Consider the following 22,149-nt stretch of genomic DNA (forward strand, 5'->3'; position numbering starts at 1 on the left):
TTAAAAAAATTACATAATTAAAAAAAACTAACGCTGTGCAGTCCTCCGCGCCCACAACTCTTCAATTAAATCCTTATGGAGTCGAATATGAGCTTCCACTTGGCGCATGTCGGCATGTGCTTGGACCGGCTTCATTATCGTCGTTGGCCCAACTAGTCCGTTGTACAACTTCATCTTCGACAATCATGTTGTGCATGATAATACAGGCGTACATTATATCAGCAATGCAGTCGACATGACACAGACGCGTTGGATCCCTAATTGCCGCCCATCGAGACTGGAGCACATCAAATGCGCGCTCCACGTCCTTGCATGCCGACTCCTGCCGTTCCGCAAAGTAGGCCTTCCTCTCATCTGATGCGCACCTGATCATCTTCACAAAGACGGGCCACCTAGGGTATATCCCATCCGCCAAGTAGTAGCTCATATCATGCTGGTTCCCGTTGGCGATAAAACTGATGGCCGGACCGACGTCGTGGCACTGCTCGTTGAAAAAGAGCGACGAGTTGAGGACGTTGAGGTCGTTGTTCGACCCGGCTACCCCAAAATATGCATGCCAAATCCATAGCCGGTAATCAACTACGGCCTCGAGGATCATTGTGGGATTCTTTCCCTTGTAGCCGGTCATGTAGAACCCTTTCCAGGCAGCGGGGCAGTTCTTCTACTCTCAATGCATACAATCTATGCTGCCTAACATACCCGAGAACCCATGCTTCTCCCCGTGCATCTGCATTAGCTTCTGGCAGTCTTCGGGGGTAGGGCTTCGAAGGTACTGATCACGGAATATTTCAACCAACCCTGACAGAAATACTTCATACATTCAAGGGTAGTCGTCTCACCGATGTGGAGGTACTCGTCCCACATGTCTGCCGCGCCTCCGTAGGCCAACTGCCTGATTGCCGCAGTGCACTTTTGAATAGGTGTGTGGCCGGGTCTGCCAGCCGCATCGTGCCTGAAGCGAAAACACATATATCGACGCTCCAAAGCGTCAACAATAAGCATAAACATGGCCCTGCTCATCCTAAAACGCCGTCTGAAAAGGTTGGCGTTGAACCGCGGCTCCGGTGCGAAGTAGTCTTCATATAGCCGCTGATGTGCAGCTACGTGATCCCGCTCAATCACTGCTCGGCGGTGGACAACGGGTCGAGGTCGAGGTACCGCCGGCTGTAAGGCCCTTTGTATCAGCCGGTTTATCTCACGGGATGTATAGACCTCAAACTCTTCGTTCATTCGCCGTTCGTACTCCTCAGCATCCCCACCACTACCACCACTACTACCACCCGCGCTACTCATTTCGCGTTGTTGCTCTTGTACAGAAATTAAGATTGAGAGAAAACTCGTTAAAACAAGTGGTGCGAATGAAAATGACGTGCAAATCGCGTATATATAGTGTTTCGGAAATTAAATAAAAAAATAAAAAATCGGCTGGCCGATCGCTCGCCGATCGGGAGCCTGCAATGGCGGCCAGCCGATCGGAGAGGGCATCGGCCAGCGCTCAAGAATCGGCGTGCGCTCGCCGATTTTCTCGCCGATTTGGCGCTGGCTGGCTGCAATGGTTCGGCGAGCGGACCGGCCAGTGCCGGGAATCGCCTAGCCGGTCCGCTCGCCCCATTGTAGATGCTCTTAGTGCATTTTGCGTATGATTAGAAGAAAATTTAAAATAATTTGTTTACTTAATTTGGAGGACTAAAATGGAAAATTTGAAAGGTAGGTATGGATTTTTGCATAGCATCACGTCACGCTACTTCACTTAAAAGGCGAAATATGGCTTACGAATTAATTTAAATGAAATAAATAAAAGCAGCCAAACTCTGAAAGGAAGGGAAGGCCGAAAATTTAAAACGAAATCCGACGAAGCTGTGGTTAGTCGGATTTCTTTGCTACTACGTCGGCTTGGAGCATCCGCAATGGCGGACGTCAACGCGGAATTCCCACGGACGTGTCGGAATTCCGTGGCGGACGTCCGCCATTGAGCATACCGGGCGCGGATACGGAATTTTGAGGAGGACGTCGCAGGTCCGCGGAATTCTGAGCGGAATTCCATCCTGACGTCCGCCATTGCGTGGACTGTCACGGAATTCCGCACGGAATTCCCGTGTGTTGCATTAAATGTTTTTTTTCTATAAATACATCCTGTTGAACTTCATTTCATTCACACCACTTGTTTTAACGAGTATCTCTTTATCTCTAAATACCTTTGTTTCGAATCATCAATGGAGCACCACGATAGCGATTCTTCTCCCGCTTCGAGCGATTCACCGGCGTTGCATTTTCCCATCGGCAGGAGTACGCAATTTTCCCAGTCGATGTCCCAAATTCCGGGGATGCTGCCCCAATCTTAAATGCCATCGGGCATGATGCCGGGGTACTACAACATGTACCCACAGTGGTATGGGATGATGCCCCAGATGCCGGGGATGATGATGCCCGGGATGATGCATGGATCGCCTGGCGCTTCGGGGGGAGTAGGCCGGGGTCCCCCTGTTAGGATTGGTATACTGAAAAGCATATTTCGAGCATGTTGCACGGATAGAATTGCTTGTATACAATAAACTCTACAATCCACTTTTAACCCAAGGCGAGAAGAATTAATTTTATCGCATTGGTGTTTGCTTATGAATTTATAAGATGTTTCTCAAACATTTAAATGTATAAGAAGCAAATAAGTCTAATTCTTCTGCATAGTAGACTGGTCGTGAACGACGATCACAGAAGGTGACGCAGTCGGTCCTTTGTAGAAGAGAAATAGAATTTCACAACCTAGATAGGTTTTGGCTACCTATCGTGAAAGGTTGCAGTGTCAGTCCGCATGTTTCCTTACCTTAGGAAATAAACGACACTGGTGTGGTATAGCATTGAAGGATCTAACAGTTGAGATAAGTCTTTCTTGCTATTTACTGAAAGACGAGGTCTCGGTGATTGTTATTTCTTAATCATTGTTGACATAACATTGAGCATACGCTATTGATTATGCACTACTTTGATTTATCAAATGGTGCGGATTTTTCGCAATCCAAGAATCCTGGTATCTTGGGTAGTGGTGATCAATGTCTAGAGGTGCTAGTATTGTTATTGCAATGAATCGTGTACTGGGTAAGTCCAGTTTGATAATATCCTCAAGAAGTGTTCGAAAAAGGTTTTATTATTCAGAAACCCGGCCGGTTGGAATTTATTCCAGAATAATAAATAATGATTTTGAACTAGACAACTCTTGGAAAAAAGATATTAATTAATTATAGTCAAATAGCAGACTTAAATTAATTAATGGATATTTATATCTTAAACACGGGAAATAATAAATTAAAGAGGTAAAGCCCGGATTACTCGTAATTTGGGATTGGACGGGCAGTCAATATTATTATACTATAGTGGATTATAATAATATTCTATTGGACTTGTATTAAATTGGGGCTCAATTTAATTAGTAAAAGTCCAACAGGTTTGGCCCAAGTCCAACCTCCATGGATCCCTAATCTGGCCCATCATAACTCTTTATAAAAGGAGATTAGAAAGGAGATTAAATGAGATTTTTTATCATTAATTTTCGTGCTCCCCTGTGGGAGTGGATGAAAAATCGGTTTTTGAGAAAACTGATATTCTGTTTTCTTTCTAATCAAGCCCTTTCGATTCTGACAAGCTTTGCCCACCCAAAGGTCATTATCTGAGTTCGGGATACAGATTAGAAGATTTGTGGTTGAGTACGAAGAACATCACGTGGAGAAGGCGCAAGCAATCGTCGATTCTTTGGAGAATCAGATCAGTAATTCTAAACCGTAGGAATTCATGTTTTAGGTTTTTATTCCTTTTACATGAATTATGTGCGTTCTTGGATGCAATTCTGTGCTTAACATGTAGTTAATTAATCCCATAATCGGTCAAATAGATCCGTAGATCTGATTTATTTGTGAATGCATGACTTCCGCTGTGCAAGGGGCTCCAAACCTCAGCAATTGGTATCAGAGCCAATTTTTTGGCTCTGATTATGTGGATTAATTTCATGTTATGTGAATTGTGAACAATGAGTTTCTTCGTTGGTTTGTGTGGTTGTTTATTTTATCACAATTACGAAGAATGGTTATACGATGACGTTGCCGAATTGGCAAGCCACGCCGTCGAGAATAGCTATGAAGTGTTGGAAAGTTTTTTCCTTAGTAAATGTAATCAAAAACCAATCAAATCGTAATGATTACATGGAATGATTAGTTTCAATCTCTTAAATCAATTGTGAGTTGGTAACGTGAATTCATCTTCGCGGAACTATTCGATTAAATTGAAAACGTCTGTTCGGGATTGACGGCGATTCGCTCGCGATGGAGACAAGCCGTGGTCCTGGCGAGTCCACGGGATTTGCGGGGATAACCGCAAGATATCAGCGCTACATGGCAGCGTCGACGCAGCGACATCAGCGTCGCGATGCGACGACGACGCGGCAGCAGTGCCGGACTACGGACAGTAGATGTGCGACTGGGAGCCCTTCGTGGGCAGTTCCCAGACTCGAAAGACGGTCAACGATGGAGGCGAGAGCAGGCTGATGTGACAGCAGCGACACTCGCGCGGGTCTTCGTCCCGTGATTTCACTTTCCAAATTAGTTAGTGTTTCCTAAACTCGTGGAACTAACTTTGGATTTAATTCAAGATATGATTTTAAAATGAGATTTGAATATATTTTAGTTGGATTATCTACAATTTGTGGATTAATTGGTATTTATCTTAATGGATTTAGATAGATTAAATTCTATCTAGATAAATCCAAGATAAATTAGGATAATGATTAATTTTATTTTATTTTGTCTTATGGATTTTTGTAGGATTTTTGTAGGATTTAATTCTATGTAAATAAATCCAACATAGACTAGATAAATAATTAATTATGTTTGGATTTTATCCTTATTTTATGGATTTGGATAGATTTGATTCTCTCTAGATAAATCCTAGATAAATTTGGATAATAATTAATTTTATTTTGTCTTATGGATTTATATAGATTTAATTCTATGTGAATAAATCCTAGATAGACTATGATAAATTTTAATTAAGTTTATCCGTATCTTGTAGATATTGATAGATTTATATCTATCTAGAATATATCTTAGTAGATTTGGATAATTAAAATCCATGTTTATCTTTATCTTGTGGATATTATAGAATTAATTCTATTTAGAAAATATCCTAGTAGATTTAGATAATTAAATGTATCTCTATCTTATAGATATTGATAGATTTATATCTATCTAGAATATATCTTAGAAGATTTAGATAATTGTTAATCCAGTATTGTAATTATCTTTGGATTTAAGATAGATTTAGTTCTATCTAGTTAAATCCTAGTTGAATTAATTATTATTAATTCTAGTTTATCCTAATTTTATGGATATAAATAGATTTATTTTTATTTAGAAAATATCCTAGATAAATTTGGATAAAGATAATACAAGATAATCCTAATCTAATTGGATTTTGAAAAATTAATTTTATCTAGTATGAATTCTAATAGATATGATAATTCTAGTTTCTTATTCTAAATAATCTAAGATTGTTTAAATCTTAGAATGATTGGATTTTATCTTCGTCTTATGGATTTGGAGAAACTTGTTTTTATCCTGAAATATCCTGGTATGATTTAGATAATGATAATCCAAGATCATTTTTATCTTGAATATTAGGATTTGATTTTATCCATGTAAAATCTAGAATAATCCTAAGAGGATTTAGATAGATTCCATTCTATCTAGACAAATCCTAAATTAATTTGGATAGCCATTATCCGAATAAATCGTATCAAATCTGAAATTCCTATTTTGGATTAGATAAGGAAATAATTATTTAAATAAATCTCCCTAGATTTATTAAATAATTTCAATAATTATCCAGTGTGATTAATCACCATGAATTAAATGGATTTATCTATTTATTTGGTGTTAATATGTTTTAAGTGGATTATCCGCCTTATCTACTTATGTGATAATTATGCAAAAACCATGTTTAAAATGAATAAGCGACAATTACAACAATGCGTTGTATATGGTCTCCATAAATTGGTCTATATATGAAGCAGTTTCTAATATTATCGCGACTCACCTTAGTGGGAGCAATAATCCTACGAAATAGCAAGTTCATAAGATTAGACTTCTTAATGGTAAATTATTTAAACTGGAAGCATGTTTCTAATATTATCGCGAGATACATAAATTGTTTTGTGGTTGTTTGCGATTATGTATTAAGCATAGTATGTGATAAATAGTTTTATTTCTTCTCAGCCAAATTCTTAATAATGTCTGCGAACCTTAAAGAAATCAAACTCGAAGGCCAAAATTATGTAGACTAGAAATATTAAATGGATAAGATTCTCATTGCTGAAAACTTAAAGTTTGTACTCACCAATTCATGTCCTCCATTTCCTTGACAAAATTCTACGAAGAAAGTTTAAGAATGCATTTTATGCGTGCACTTGACAAGTTCTTTGAGATAGAAGGTCAAACTACTTTCTTTTAAGTAGTAAGACACGTCTTGGTTTATATTGATGAAAGAGGGATATTCAATGAGGACGTTGTCCAGATTCTGTTCAAACATCAAAAAGAGTTAGAATATTTTGAAGAATCTTCTGATTCAGTTACTCAAATAGTTTCTATACTCAGTTCATCGCCAAATGTAATAAGAAGTGAGTACAAGAAGGTTGTTACTGAAATGTTGGAAACCTTCAGCATTGTATTCACTTTATTATTTTTGGAGGAAGATAACATGATAGTTGACTAATTCATTAAGGCTGCATCTTTCCTATGTCTTAGTTCAATCGAACAGAAGACTAGCAATGGAAAGAGGGAAGAGCTGAATTGTCATCAATGAAAGCTATAAAGGCAAGAAAAATTAGGTGAAAAGGCAAAAGAGCAGATGCATTGTGAGTCGGATTGACCTCTTCTATAGAAGGACAATGACTTAGATAACAATGCAATTTCTAAAAGAGAGATCTAGATCCAGTTGGGCAGTTGTTGCAGTGGGATCTATTTTTTATGCTCACTTTATTATTTTGTTTTGATGTATAAGACTGTTTTATTGGTACAGTTTAGTTTGGAAAGAATTCAGTTTCAGTTTCTAAACTTGTTAATGATTAAATGATGTTCGATGTCATTTGATAATGCGTGCATTATTGAGAAATGTGGATCGAATATCTATCATAGTACCATAGAAAAACAAATTATACATCATAGTATCTAAACAATATAATTGCAAAAAGATTGAGTTTAACGCCACAGTTCAACTTCTTAAACAATGAATGATAAAGTATTTATGGTACTTAATCATAAGGCCAAGAAAGTACTTAGTAATTGTTCAAACTAATTTTTCCTAACTCAAGTGACTATCAAGATTTTAACAAATTGTTTGTTAAATTGCTTAAAGGTCAAGTAAGTCTGGTTGATGCATTATAAGTTAGAATCCTTTGGTGGTTCAAGGGATTCAGAATACTTATAGAGATGCAACATAGAAAGACTAGTAAGTCTCAATGGTTTACACCATAGGAGACGAGCAAATGAGTTAAGATCAGTAGTGGGAGTTAAATCCTAGTTGACTACTCCAAGCATTCTTCTAAAGAATGGGATAGTCATATAAGAAGATATCGAAGTCTCTCGAAGACAAGTTCGATAAGTGAACAGTTTTACTCAATAACACCTTATCATTGATGGGATATACGTTGGAAACAACGAGTTATACCTTAAAGAAACTATCATAACATCAGTACCTTCTACAACACACGAGTTGTGGACTAGAGCCAAGTTTAGTCTAGCACATCTCAAGGTGTGGAGTTATTACAACACATGTTTTGGAAAAGGTATCCTAGTAATTGGAGTTGTGTACTGAGGTATGTTTTAAGGTTGTCCCAAATGATAGAAAAGATACAGGTTCTATAATCTTCACGGCAAGGTATGTGTTTGTTTACACGAATACTAGATTCTTTGATGAAGATTATGAGGAGAACTACAAGCCTAACAAATATGATAATTTTCAAGATAATGAGAATATCTATTTTCCATCTAAACCAAGAAGTCATACCATTAGAAACTTATGCACTAAGAAAATCAACGTTTGTACCTAAGATTGTAAGAGTCGTGTCGTAGTGGGAGCGTTCTTTGCGAACATAATAAGTTCATGGGTCTAAAAGAGTCTTAAGACTCAGTCTTAGATCAACTTGAACATAATCCCTGTAACTACAAGGACGCAATGACTTATTCAGATAATCATTCTTGATAAGATGATAGATTCTGAATAACAATCTTAAATAGACAAGAATGTTTGCAAGACTTGCGATACTACCCATAGACTATTTCAGTCAGTGGGAGCTAGTGGACCTGCAAGTGTAAGGGTGCGTGAAACGACGATCAATAGAAGGTGACGCAAGTTCCGGTCTTTGTAGAGAGAAAAGAAATTTCACAAACCTAGATAGGTTTTCTTGGCTACCCTATCGTGAAATAAGGATTGCATGTTTGTTCAGTCCGCATGGTTTCCTACCTTAGGAAATAAACGACCACTGGTGTGGGTATAGCATTGAAGGATCTCAACAGTTGAGATAAGTCTTTCTTTGCTTAAATTTACTGAAAGACGAGGGTAACCTCGGTTGGAATTGTTATTTCTCTTAATCATTGTTGACTAACATTGAGCCTACGCTTAATTTGATTATGCACTACTTTTGAATTTTTATCAAGTTGTGCGATTTTTTCGCAAAATCCCCCAGAATCCTGGGTAATCTTTGGGTATGGGTGACTCAAGTGTCTAGAAGGTGCTTAGTATTGTTATTGAAATGAATCGTGTTACTGGGTAAGTCCAGTTTTGATAATATCCTCAAGAAGTGTTTCGAAAGGTTTTATTATCCAGAAACCCGGCCGGTTGGAATTTTTTCCAGAAATTAATAAATAAAGATTTTTGAACTAGACACCTCCTTGGGGAAAAAAAAAAGATATTAAATTTAAAATTAATAGTCAAATAGCAGACTTAAATTAATTAATGGATATTTATATCTAAACACGGGAAATAATAAATTAAAGAGGTAAAACCGGATTACTCGTAATTTGGGATTGGACGGGCAGTCAATATTATTATACTATAGTGGATGATAATAATATTCTATTGGACTTGTATTAAATTGGGGCTCAATTTAATTAGTAAAAGTCCAATAGGTTTGGCCCAAGTCCAACCTCCATGGATCCCTAATCTGGCCCATCATAACTCTTTATAAAAGGAGATTAGAAAGGAGATTAAATGAGATTTTTTATCATAAATTTTCGTGCTCCCCTGTGGGAGTGGACGAAAAATCGGTTTTTGAGAAAACTGATATTCTGTTTTCTTTCTAATCAAGCCCTTTTCGATTCTGACAAGCTTTGCCCACCCAAAGGTCATTATCTGAGTTCGGGATACATATTAGAAGATTTGTGGTTGAGTACGAAGAACATCACGTGGAGAAGGCGCAAGCAATCGTCGATTCTTTGGAGAATCAGATCGGTAATTCTAAACCGTAGGAATTCATGTTTTAGGTTTTTATTCCTTTTACATGAATTATGTGCGTTCTTGGATGCAATTATGTGTTTAACATGTAGTTAATTAATTCCATAATCGGTCAAATAGATCCGTAGATCTGATTTATTTGTGAATGCATGACTTCCGCTGTGCAAGGGGCTCCAAACCCCAGCACCCCCAATCGCCGGTTGACAACGTTTATCGGCCCTTTATGGACTTACTGTCGACGGACAACCCGGTGAGTTCGCTCTCGAGACTCAGTTCACTGGCATCGACACGTTCTCGTTCGAGGAGTTGGGGCTTTCTCCGATCCGAGAGAATCCGCCGGCGACAGAGAGGAGGGGGATGACAGGGTGAGGGAGGGGTAGGGGACGGGGCGTCCCGGTGTACGCTGCTGACGTGGGGGAGGGATCCAACGGGTCCAAGAGGACCATCTGGAGCTCGGACGAGTGCGTCGCACTGGCGAAGGCGTGGATCAGTGTGGTTGAGGATCCATACGTCGGGGCGAACCAGCACATCGACCGGATGTGGTGGCGCATTAGCTAGAGCTACCTCCAGTTCAAACCGCCAACGGGGAAGGCCCACAACTCGAAGCAATGCCGGAAATAGTGGGATTGGTTGAAGAAGCCGCTCAGTCGATTTGCCAGTATTTACACAAACAACCTCCGCTCGGCATCCAGCGGCATGCCCGCCGAGGATGTGAAGCTGCTGTCTCACCAGCAGTTCCCCGACTCCGAAAAGGGCTTCGGGGAATTCAAATATTGGGAGGTGTATCTCGCGGTGCAGGATTCGCCCAAGTTCACTGCGGGTGTGGAATCCGGCTGGCCGAAGTGGACGAGGATCAGCGCATCCGGAGAGTACAGCAGCAGTGCTGGATCCGCTGAACTCCCCCCCGCCGATGTAGAGTTCCCCACTCCCACATCTTCGGTCCGCCGCCGTCGCCCGATTGGGCAAAGGTTCGCGGCACGTTTATCGAGGGGAAGTCCCAGCGGATCCGCCGAGGTCCAATCGGCAGCACCCACCCAAAACTATCCAGATCCCGAGAACTCCTCCTATGCCCGCATCGCCACACATGACGCATTGTTACGTGGGATGCAGGAATGGTGCCAAGCGACCGACCCCCACTACAAGCGGAAGCTTAGACCCCTCGTCAACAGTATGCGCCGCGACTTGGGGTTCAACGTGATGTTGGATAGCGACGGCGAAGGGGGCGGCGGGTACGACGAGAGGGGCGACAGCGGGGAATATGAGGAGTGAGGAGCCGGTTTTTATTTCAAAAATAATGTACTTTTTTTTAATCAAGTATGTTTTTTTTAAATAAATTGGTTGAATTTTCTCCGTATTTGTGTCGAAATTTTTAATTCCGGAAAGTGTTTAATTTATTAATTTGTGAATTTTGTTTGTTGTGGGAATTCCGTCGGGAATTCCGCAGGGAATTCCACCACTGTGCAATGGGAATTCTGTATGACGTAGCAGAATAATGGGAAGTCCTTATGATGTGGCAGAAGGTGTTTTTGAGAATTTCGTGGGGAATCCCTCCGGGACATCCGCACCACTGCGGATGCCCTTAGAGATAATGAAGGGCTCTTCTACTCTCCTCGCGTCGCTCTTCACTCGCTCTCTCCTCCACTGCCCCTGCCATTACGTCCTTCGACCGGGTATTTATAACTATTAAATTAAATATTAAGCGATTAATTGCATCAGTTGATAGTAATCGCATGTATTTCGTATATTTGGTTCCAGATAATATTTTTTCCGGTAGCGTATTTGCGACTCAGTTTTCTGAATATTTTCGAAGAATGTGCGCAGCAGATTTGCTTGTGCACAGGCCCGTCCCTTGACCCCGTGCGGCCTGTGCGACCGCACAGGGCCCCAATTTTCAGGGGCCTCTGAAATATTTCAGCCCATATACATGTATTCCTATTTTTTCAGCCCAACAAAGCTATTTCTCTTGTATAGCAACGCCCAGGCCTTTTTCTAGCACCGTGACTATTTTTTGAAGTCATATTTGCGTTCTACAATGACACAAGATAGACTGAATGATTTGGCCATAATCGCACTCAAGAGTGAGATGCTGGAGAAGATTGCATATGAGAACATCGTCGAAGATTTCATTTCAAAGAACACCAAAAGAATGATGTTGTTCAAGTAAAGATTATGCAATCGAGGTTCGAAATGGTATATTTCTTTAATTATCATATAGCTTTAAAATGCATTGTCTTTTTTTCTATAGTGGTAGGCCTCATTTTAGATTTTTGCACATGGCCTCTGATTTTGTCGGGACGGCCCTGCTTGTGCAGATTCTGTAATTGGTAATGTGATCCCCAAAAGCACTAGCATGAAAATGAGACGCCATAGCATGTTGGTGATGAATGAAATCCGATGAATTTAATGTATTTTGACTGTTTTCCTTTTTGAAGGCAAAATCAATGGAAAAGAGAAGTTTTGCTCCAAAATCAAGTACTATCTCTGTATTTGGATTGATAGTAGTTTTGAGTTTTGAGATGCATCACTGGATTGCTTATAATTTGTAGGATTGAATGTCAGATAAGGTCAAATTAATAGTAAATCTTGTAGTAGTATAGATTTATGAGGAAGAATTTGATGGATCACCCAATTTTGTTAAGATAAATGACAAGTGTGCAATGCATGGGGCAGTTAAGATACTTGGGCCAACTTCTTATTTAGCCCAACAAATTTACAAAATTTGAATATATTTATTTGTTCTACAAAATAAAAGGAGGGATAATAGCTCTTTAAATTATATTAAAATTTACTAATATTCTAAATTCATTATTTTTAAATTTAGAATATTATTAAATTATAAAGTTTCATCTTTTCTTAATTATCTCATTTATGCACAAATCAATATTAAGAGTGACAATATTTTAATAAAATAAATAGAAAAAAGAATTGCTTATTTTAGTGAAACATGTTGTTTTCAACATCATTAAAAGATGCTATTTTCAGCATTGATAGAAAAATTTAAATTTTCATTGATAGGACAATTTAGAAAATTAAAACTTTGCGAGTAATATTTTAATTTCAAAAGTCATGGCAGACGAGAATTTGACTAAATTTCATAATTTAAATAGCTACTCTATTTTCTAAAATAAAAAAATATTATACTCAATCCGTCCTGAAATTTTTTCACATATTTCCATTTTCATACGTTCCATAAAATTTGTCACGTTTCACTTTTATCATTTTTTAACAATGGATCTCACATTCTATTAGTTCATTCCCACTCATATTTAAAAATAGGACCATCCATTGCATTTCTTAAAACCAGTACTTAATTAAAATGTGACAAAAATTAAGAAACTAAGGGAGTACATGGCTATCTTACTCTAAGAAGTCAACAAATTAAATTAGAACAGAAGATAGTTAGTATCGCAATAAAAAGAAATTTTAATTCTTAATAGACCTCACAAATATTACAATATACTTCTACAATAATTATTACTGTACTACTAAGATCTTAAAAAACAAAATATAATAGCCCCCAAAATTAGAATATCTTTAATAGCCACAACTTTCCTCCCCACCGCCGAAACTTTATTCTCCTACCCACACCCACCGCTGCTGCTGCTCTACCTCCCACCGCCGAACTTTAGTATTTATTTCGTTTCATTATAACGGAGTCATTTTTTAGTATGGAATTTAAAAAATTAATATTTAAATAGTTTTATAGGAGAGGATAAATATTAAAGAGGAATAACTAGAAAAGTAAAAGTAAAATAATCGAAAAAATATAATAGAATGAAAATAAAACTAAATGGCAAGTTATAAACCTCTAAGGCCATGTTTGGTTGGCAGGAAATTAAAGTTGACAAGGAAAATGATTCCTGAGAAAATGAATCCCGGGAATATGATTCTCAATAACTTTACTTTCTTGCGTTTGGAAAATATCAAGATTTTAAATTTATATCTGATTTAAACATCAAACTAAAAATATACTTGTAATTATTTTATTTATAAAGAAGAATAATAAAAAAAAATTGAATAAATTATTAATTACAAATAATATAATTATATTTATTATTACGGTGGATAGTTTAAATATGGATCATCCATCACAATACATAATAACGTAATTATAATTATAGTTACATGAAATATTACAATAATAAATACTATTATTATTATAGTATTTATGGATATTATAATTAAATAAATTTTATAATTTTTAAAATATCTCTACGATTTTATTGATTAATTAGTAATTTATAAAATAGTAATTCATATTTATTATTATATAATTTATATTATATAATTATCTTTTAATTATTTAATATATTATTAATTATTATTATGATAATAACAATTATATATAAATATTATAATAACATAGTTATAATTATGATAATTTTAATTATAGTTATTTATTATATTGAAATAAAGTATGATTTATAATTTTAAATTATTTTTAAAACATTATAATTAATAATAATAATAATAATATATTGCATTAAAGATTTAAGAATCCTAAAACTGAGAAAACGAATACCTAAGAAAAGTTAGGATTTATAATCCTGAAAAGTTGTACTAACTTTCCTTGTTCTCGGGATTCTGATTACTTTCCTAGTTTGATTAAAAACTAGAACAAACACAGAAATTTAAAATTTAAGGAATTAGATTACTTTCCTAGACAGAATCCTTGCAACCAAACATGACCTAAGAGAATCTAAATGCCAAGTACTATCTCTTCGTCCCTCAAGAATATGTACTATTTCCTTTTTAGTCCGCCTCATAAGAATATGCACTTTCTAATTTTAAAAAAGTCTTTTCCTTCTAATGAGGTGAGATTCATTCTCCACTAACAATACTTTATTTACTTTTTCTCTCTACCTCTCTCTTACTTCACCAATTTTACATTAAAACTCGTGCCGATCTTAATAGAAGCGCATCCAACTATAATTACAAGCATGTGAAACTGACTAAGATTCGTCACTCACCTAACAATCAATCATACCATGAAACTCACAAATCATACAAATCAAAACTAATTTGTCACCGTCACCTTATTGATGGACTAAACAAGTTCATGATAAAATAAAATATGAGTTCGAACCAACATATATATAGCTATCCGTCTTAAATGGCCGATAAAGATATTTCATGACATTAAATAATTATTAGAATTCAAAAATACTGATTTAGATCTTTTCCAAACTTTCTTCCTCAATTATAGTACATTAACTAACTTCTTTCTATTAAATTTATGGTTTTACATAGGTTAATTTAAGTTTAACCCTGACAAAAGTTGAAATGAAGTAATCCTAAAGAAATGAATTTTCCTTTAATTAACGCGAGAGAGAAAAACAGAGGGTTCAAGAGTAAAAAACAGAGTCCATCACATCAATGGAGCTAACGAGTCCCCTCCGCCTCCCGCTCTTCCTCTTCTCCGGTGAAAACCCCTTCCGACTAATCAATTACTACTTCATTTCATAGAAATTAGTAACATTGCACACATATATATGCTAATGATAATGATACGCAGCGGCATTGATGTTGAATTCGGCTATTTCGCTCGGAATCAACTACGGCCAGCTCGGAAACAACCTCCCCCACCCCGAATCAGTGGTCCCGCTCGTCAAATCCATCGGCGCCCGCAGCGTTAAGCTCTACGACGCCGATCCCCGCGTCCTCAAGGCCTTCGCCAACTCCGGCGTCGAATTCATTGTCAGCCTCGGCAACGAGGACCTCGTCCGCATGCGCGACCCCAAGCAGGCCGCCGCGTGGGTGAAATCGAACGTCCAGTGCTACCTCCCGGCCACCAAAATCACCTTCATCGCCATCGGTAACGAGGTCCTCACCCTCAACGACTCCGCCCTCTCCAACAGCCTCCTCCCGGCGATGGAATCCGTCCACGCCGCCCTCGTCTCTCTAAACCTCGACAAGCAGGTCGCCGTCACCACCGCGCACAACCTCGCCATCCTAGACGTCTCCTACCCGCCCTCCGCCGGCCAATTCCGCCGCGATCTGGCGCAGAAGCTCTCCTGCATCCTCGAATTCCACAGTAAAGTCGGATCCCCCTTTTTCATCAACGCCTACCCCTTCTTCGCGTACAAGTCCAATCCGAAGCAGGTGCAGCTCGATTTCGTGCTGTTCGGGCCGGGCTCGGGGATAATCGACCAGGGATCGGGCTTACACTACTACAACATGTTCCACGCGCAGGTCGACGCGGCGTACGCGGCGATGGAGAAGCTAGGGCATAAGGATGTGTGTTTGCAGATCTCGGAGACGGGGTGGCCGTCGAAGGGGGACGCGGACGAGGCGGGGGCGACGCCGGAGAACGCGCGGCTGTACAACGGGAATTTGATGAGGCTGAAGAAGGGGACGCCGATGAGGCCGAATGCGGACTTGAATGTGCACGTGTTTGCCTTGTTTAATGAGAATCAGAAGCCCGGCCCGACCTCTGAGAGGAATTTCGGGCTGTTCAAGCCCGATGGCACCCCGGTTTATAATTTGGGGTTTAATACCACGGGATTGGGAATGGGATCGGTGAGTGGTAACTCTTCCGTGTCGTATGGCGGCACGTCCTCGCCGGAGGGCCCCTCCGACGGCTACTTGGCAATTACTTCCGACCACGCGGTCAGTCTCTCTCCCCTTTTTCATTTTTTAGGATTAAATTCACAACTATTTCAAAATATGAAATCGGGTAAGCTAGCTTTTCATATTAGAGGATTTTAATATTTTTTTCTTATCTTTTTGAAGGTCAAATCATGTTGAAGGTGAATCTTTTTCTTATCTTTTGTGTTTAATGTAGAAGTCATAGTTTAGTTTGTTTTAGAAAGACATGTTTTGCTGATGACATGCTGCTTAAATATGCAGAGGAGCCTTCCTCTATCAGTTTTGTGCATGGCGGTTTCGGCCGTTGTAGCATTTCACCTCTGATCATAATATCCAAGGTTCATACAGAGAATCACTTGAAAAGAAGAAGAAGAAGAAGAGAGGCAGATGCAAAAAAGGCTAGAGGCAGCCCCGGCCACATCCAGTTAGCAGTATGGAGAATTTAGGAAGGTCGGCTGAATTATTTGAGTGATGGGATATGAGAATTGAGAGAGATGCATTGCTCTTTGTTACTTTTAGGCTGGCATTGAGTATGTGCTTTTTTCCTCTCTATTTTTTCGCCACTTATACCCTAGATTTTATTTGATGCTGTGGATCATGGACCACCACCTATTATTTATTTCACCTTCCATTATTATTATTCGTTTCTCTTGAATTTGGGATCCTATTATAATAATTATTCATTCATCCTGAAATTCATGCTCTGCTTCCTTATTATCTCATGATGTTGTCTGCAAATTCGGTTGAGATTTTCTAGTAACCTCATCATTTTTGTTTCTTTTAATATTGTTGAATTCATGTTACCATATCAAAATGTGAGTTTTTTCTTATTTAATGGACAACTTAAATTGCTTTCTTCGGATGCTGGTTAAGCATAGTTCACAGACTGTGAGCGATTAATAGGGAGTTCGATGAACTGGTTGCAGCGGTGTAACGTGAAGCTGACGAGGCGGAGGCGGCAGTCCCTCGGCTGATCCATCATCGGCGGACAATCTGCCGTGACCATATCGGGGCCGACCAGCTGTTGATGGAAGACTACTTTGGCGATAACCCTCGTTATCCATCAGAGATTTTCCGCCGGCGATTCAGAATGTCGCAACAACTCTTCATCCATATAGCGACGTGTTTGGCGCAGCGATTCAGGTGCTTCACCTTGCGACGTGATGCTAGTGGCCAAGTCGGTTTGTCGACATATCAAAAGTGCACTGCTGCAATTAGGCAGCTTGCCTATGTCGGGCCCGCTGACATGTTCGACGAATATCTACAGATGGGTGAAACAATTACCCTAGAGACGCTGAGACAGTTTTGTAGGGGCATCAAGGATATCTTCGGTCCGGAGTATTTACGGAAGCCAAATGCCGATGAATGCCAGAGATTGATACATATGCACGGGACTGTGAACCATTTTCCATGGATGTTGGGCAGCATCGATTGCATGCACTGGGAATGGAGGAACTGCCCAGTGGCTTGGAAGGGGCAGTTCACTTCTGGATTCAAAGGGAGACACCCCACGATGATCTTGGAAGCTGTTGCTGACTACCATTTGCGAATCTGGCATGCGTATTTTGATGTCGCTGGGTCTAACAACGACATCAATGTTCTACAGTCGTCGCATCTCTTCAATGACGAGTGCCGGGGTGAGGGTCCGCAAGTCAGATTCGTGGCCAACGGCACGTAGTACAACATGGCATACTATTTGGCCGATGGGATATACCCTCGTTGGCCCGTGTTTGTCAAGACGATCCGGCAACCGGTTGGGCCGAAGCAATCCTAGTTTGCGCGAAACACAAGAGGGTGCTAGGAAGGATGTTGAGCGAGCTTTTGATGTCCTCCAATCGCGATGGGCCATTCTACGGTGCCCGTTACTACAATGGCACGAAAATGATGTCGTCGATATCATGTATGCATGTATCATATTGCACAATATGATAACAGATGATGAAGGATTTGCTGCAGAGCGCTGGGCACCAGAAGATGGGGCTAGTACAAGTCATGGTATTGCCACCGTCCCCTGCAGATGGGTGTACCGCGTACTAATGTGTTGTGATAGAATAGAACAATTGTGTAATCGACAAACGAAAAGAACGTAAAAAAGACACATAATTTACGTGGTTCGCCAATTGGCTACATCCACGGGCAAGAGCGGAGAACAAATTGTATTATGACTGCAGTTACAGATTTCAAATCTAAGATCACGATCTCAGAATTATGTGCTCTACTCCCATATAAATAGGCACGCATGAGACATATCCTAATTCGGAAACATAATCCTATCCCAATTAGGAAACAAATTCAAGGCATACCAACATAATGCATACTTGATTCAGCGGTTCACCGATATGCGGAGAGAAACATCACATACGACACTGCAGGTTGATTTGGTTGAAGAGGTCTGGAATCGTAGGGGAGGGGCGCAGCGTGATATGCGTTTGCGGTGTTGTTTTGTGATGTCGATAATTTTCATTGTATAATTTTCCTTTTTATATAATACAACGAAGATTTGGTTTGAATTTTTTTTATTAAATTATGCAAAAAAAAATTATTTTATAGTCCGATAATTTTTATTCTAGTTAAATAAAAATATAACCAAAAATGAAAAAAGATACTCCCTCCGTCCCAGGGTATTAGACTCGTATACCATTTTGGGGTGTCCCAACATACTTGACCACTTTCTATTTATGGTAAAAAATTAAAGAATTTAAGTAACACACTTATTACAATTAGGATTAAAATATTGTTAATTAATCCAATGTTAATTGAATGGAAATCGGTACCCAACCCACCAACATCATTTCATTTTTATGTCTTTTCTCTCTTCCAGACTCAATCCCTCATTCTCTCTCCACGCCTCTTCCAAAAAAAACCTAGATCTAACATTTTCTCTCAAACTCACGCATCCATGGCTTCCAACGACGAAATATGTGAGCCTAATCCAAGCGATGATGGGTGGGTTAACCCCCGACGCCCCCTTACTCGCTCGCCGTGGTGGTCTGCTGGCAGTGGCGGTGGCAGAGGAAAATCACTCGTCGTGGTGCAAGGAAAGAGGAAAGCTCAAAGTTTTTCAACCTCCTGCCCCCCCGTTGTGCCGTCTGTTGAGTCCGCCGAGAAAGCTCCGGTTGCCGACGCCACCACCCCTTCCGTAAAGAAGTTCAAGAGCGGTCAGCTGAAATTAAAAGATCTGAAAGCTGTGTTCCAACAAATATCTGACCATGATGCTGCTACCGCCGGCGAAGATCCTAGCGAACGTGATATATATGCACCCGTGCATTTTTATGGCTTCAAATAAGGTTAAAATTGATGAGATCTTTCCTCTGTTTTAGTTTCTCTCTATCTGAATTTGCTGAATTTTTTTGTTAAATTTGCTGAAATTATTTGTTGAATTTGTTTGCTGAATTTGCTGAAATTTTTGGTTAAATTTGCTGAATTTGCTTAAATTTTCTTGTGCAGGTAGAAGCTGATACGTTAAACTTCTCCCGAGCTTCCTTCATCGTGCCTCGCGGTGGCTTGCCGTTTATGCATCTCTCATTGATGAACTGCACAATTTGTTGCTGAAGCTTTGTACATATACTTGTGGCAGATCGCTGCATTCTGGATCTTTTGTGTTGTGTGAATGTAAAGTAGGTGTAAGAATATTTATGGCACACTGGAGTATTTATGTTAGTCTATGGCGCCACTTGTAGTGATTTCACTGAAAATTTGAAAAAATTGAACAGGTAGCATATGTGGTAGAAGTGGCGCCACTTTTTTTAACTTGAAAATTTCATCAGGCGCTAAATGTGAATCAAAGTGAATCAAAATTTCAATTTAGTTTTGATCTTTTCCTAGTCATTGATTATTTTAATGTTTGCAATACATATTGTTTGAAATATGCTCAATTTGAACTTGACGTCGTATTTAGCATTCATTAAATATGGATACTTTTAATATGAGTAAAGTTAATTAGAAATATGCTTTGAAATATCAGTAAGTTAAATGCATGCATACAAAAAATTAATTATTCCATTTATTTTAAATTTAAAAATAAAAATACAACATATCACCTAATCTACTTTATTACCAACTTCATTTACACCACTAAACACCACCTCCTAAATTCATAGGCCCAAAAGAAGTGAGTCTAATACTTTGGGACGGAGGGAGTAATAATTTGTGGCTTAGGCTTGTCCACTATTGGGGTGGATAAGTTTTTTTTGGCCCGGCCGAGTTTCTTGGCCTTGGCCTTGGACTTGGGCTCCACTATTTGTAGATGCTCTAACTATGATAAATTGCATTTACTTTTTTGGGTAACAAATAGATGGAATATAACCAGAGATGAAAAAAGTGATGCAAAAGAAAGAAAGTGGGCTACGAATCAAATTATTCATGGAAAGAGAGAAAAACACCGTTCCTTTTGCATTTATATTCTGCTGATTTATCTCAGTATAGACAGACCAATGTGGGATGGAATCATTGATGCCCTATTTATTAGCACTAAAAATACCTGCAAGCATACATGGTAGATCTAGTATAGCTAAAGGTCAGTACCGGATATCGAACACATGGAATAAGATTGCAACTGGCTACCATATACTAAGCGTCATATACTATCTAGAGACACGTAATTTTTGGGTTAATTAATTAAACTAGATTGAAAGAAATAAACAAAAAAAATGGAAAACATAAAAAGAAATAATACAATGCAGGCTTAAGAATGTAGAATTTTTGGATCCAAAAACACAATCGACTTCCTTGAATTACGGTCTCCAGAGATATTAAGTCGATCACAATTATAGATTAAACCCCCTCCCGAGGTGAGAAACCTGTAGATTAGGTGATAGGATTGAAGTCCCCTTCTAACCCTTAAACCCCTAACTCCTAAAAGCATATAAGATCAAAGACCTCACTCAAAACCTCAACTCTCCCGAGTTCTATTGAATTAAGGTGTGAATTATCCATTTTTCCAAGTCAATTATTTCGTCTCCCGAGTACTCTTATCAACTCTAACATGTATTCAAGAGGTAGCTAATCAATTGAACATAGAAAGCACCAGATAAATCAAATAATTGCAAGAGCTAACAAGGAGAATCAATTGAATATCTATACCAAAAAAATCTACAAAAGATGTTCTACTCATAGACAAGTAAAAACTACAATTAAAGTACGAGACATGAAAGAAATTGATAAAACCCAAGGTTGAATCTTCAATCTTCAGTCTTCTCTTGCCTGGATCAGCAGAGCTCCGCTCCAATGGAAGATGGATGAATTATGTGTGTATTATGGAATGGAAAGAGGTGTAGAGATGGAGAAGGATTGGAGACTCTGAGATAAAGATTATGAATTAGGTTCAGAGGTATTTATAGGCTGGAAAAATGTTTATTTTTGATAAATTTCGTGCCCTACAAGAAATAGGAGAGATTTGGCTTCACAATATAATAATTTCTTTTCTTCCGTGAATTTCCGCCTAATTTCCGCCAGATTTTGACTGCACTGCGCGATGTTTGTAAAATGGCCATAACTTTCTCCACAAAACTCCGATTTAGATGTTTAAGGTATCCACGCGAAGGTCTTTCGAAGACAAAGAGACTGGTATCTAGTAGGTACTGATTGGACTTCAAAATCGCTTCCAGAATGAGCTCGAACAGAGGCTGCTGCACTTTGGCCTTTTTTCACTTTTTTCTATCATTTTCTATCATTTATCAACAAATACGTCAAAAATACCAAATGTATAACATATGCAATTTAAGAACATAATTTGCATGATTGACATTTAAAATAAGCCAAATTTAGTCCTTAAAAACATGTAAAATCTGTGTTTGTCAATCATTTAACTGAATTACAAGCAACTCAGATTTGTATCATATCATAAAAATGGATAAGGTACTGAAATCATTGCAATATTTTAAAGGTTGTTAGATATTTGCAAAATGGATAAGAACTCAAGTGTATTAAATTGACAATAGTAATTCTTTATAAAAGGTGTAAATAATTAAAATCTTTGCCTGGAACAAGACGAGTAGTTTCGTGGGGCTAATAAATCTAGATATAATAAAGCTGCATTTTCAATATTTTTGATTCAATTATCTCCAATAC

At 38.6% G+C, this 22,149-nt stretch overlaps 2 protein-coding genes across 4 annotated transcripts; both read left to right on the plus strand.

The window, feature by feature from the left end:
- Positions 1–14,754: 14,754 nt before the first annotated feature.
- Positions 14,755–18,239, plus strand: LOC121755220 (glucan endo-1,3-beta-glucosidase 11-like). 3 transcript variants are annotated; one of them, XR_006040664.1, is made up of 4 exons: positions 14,755–14,914; positions 15,008–16,101; positions 16,342–16,610; positions 16,984–18,239. XR_006040664.1 is itself a non-coding variant. In XM_042150502.1 (3 exons), the coding sequence occupies exons 1-3, from the start codon at positions 14,869–14,871 to the stop codon at positions 16,402–16,404; spliced, it is 1,203 nt and encodes a 400-aa protein (XP_042006436.1). In that variant the 5' UTR covers positions 14,755–14,868; the 3' UTR covers positions 16,405–16,775. The 3 variants fall into 3 exon arrangements, 1 of the variants encoding a protein (XP_042006436.1); XR_006040663.1 differs by having other exon boundaries at positions 17,007–18,239; XM_042150502.1 differs by lacking the exon at positions 16,984–18,239 and having other exon boundaries at positions 16,342–16,775.
- Positions 17,327–17,758, plus strand: LOC121754377. The gene has a single exon (XM_042149749.1). The coding sequence runs from the start codon at positions 17,327–17,329 to the stop codon at positions 17,756–17,758; it is 432 nt and encodes a 143-aa protein (XP_042005683.1).
- Positions 18,240–22,149: the final 3,910 nt, after the last annotated feature.

This window comes from Salvia splendens, chromosome 11 (genome assembly GCF_004379255.2).
Source record: "Salvia splendens isolate huo1 chromosome 11, SspV2, whole genome shotgun sequence".
In the NCBI taxonomy this organism is placed as follows: Eukaryota; Viridiplantae; Streptophyta; class Magnoliopsida; order Lamiales; family Lamiaceae; genus Salvia; species Salvia splendens.

Excerpts from the sequence above, each read along its gene's own strand:
- LOC121755220 (XM_042150502.1), top strand. The coding sequence starts at position 14,869 with ATGGAGCTAACGAGTCCCCTCCGCCTCCCGCTCTTCCTCTTCTCCG. Across the intron at positions 14,915-15,007 it reads CCCGCTCTTCCTCTTCTCCG|CGGCATTGATGTTGAATTCG; the intron begins GTGAAAACCCCT and ends AATGATACGCAG. Across the intron at positions 16,102-16,341 it reads CAATTACTTCCGACCACGCG|AGGAGCCTTCCTCTATCAGT; the intron begins GTCAGTCTCTCT and ends TTAAATATGCAG.
- LOC121754377 (XM_042149749.1), top strand. The coding sequence starts at position 17,327 with ATGTTCGACGAATATCTACAGATGGGTGAAACAATTACCCTAGAGACG.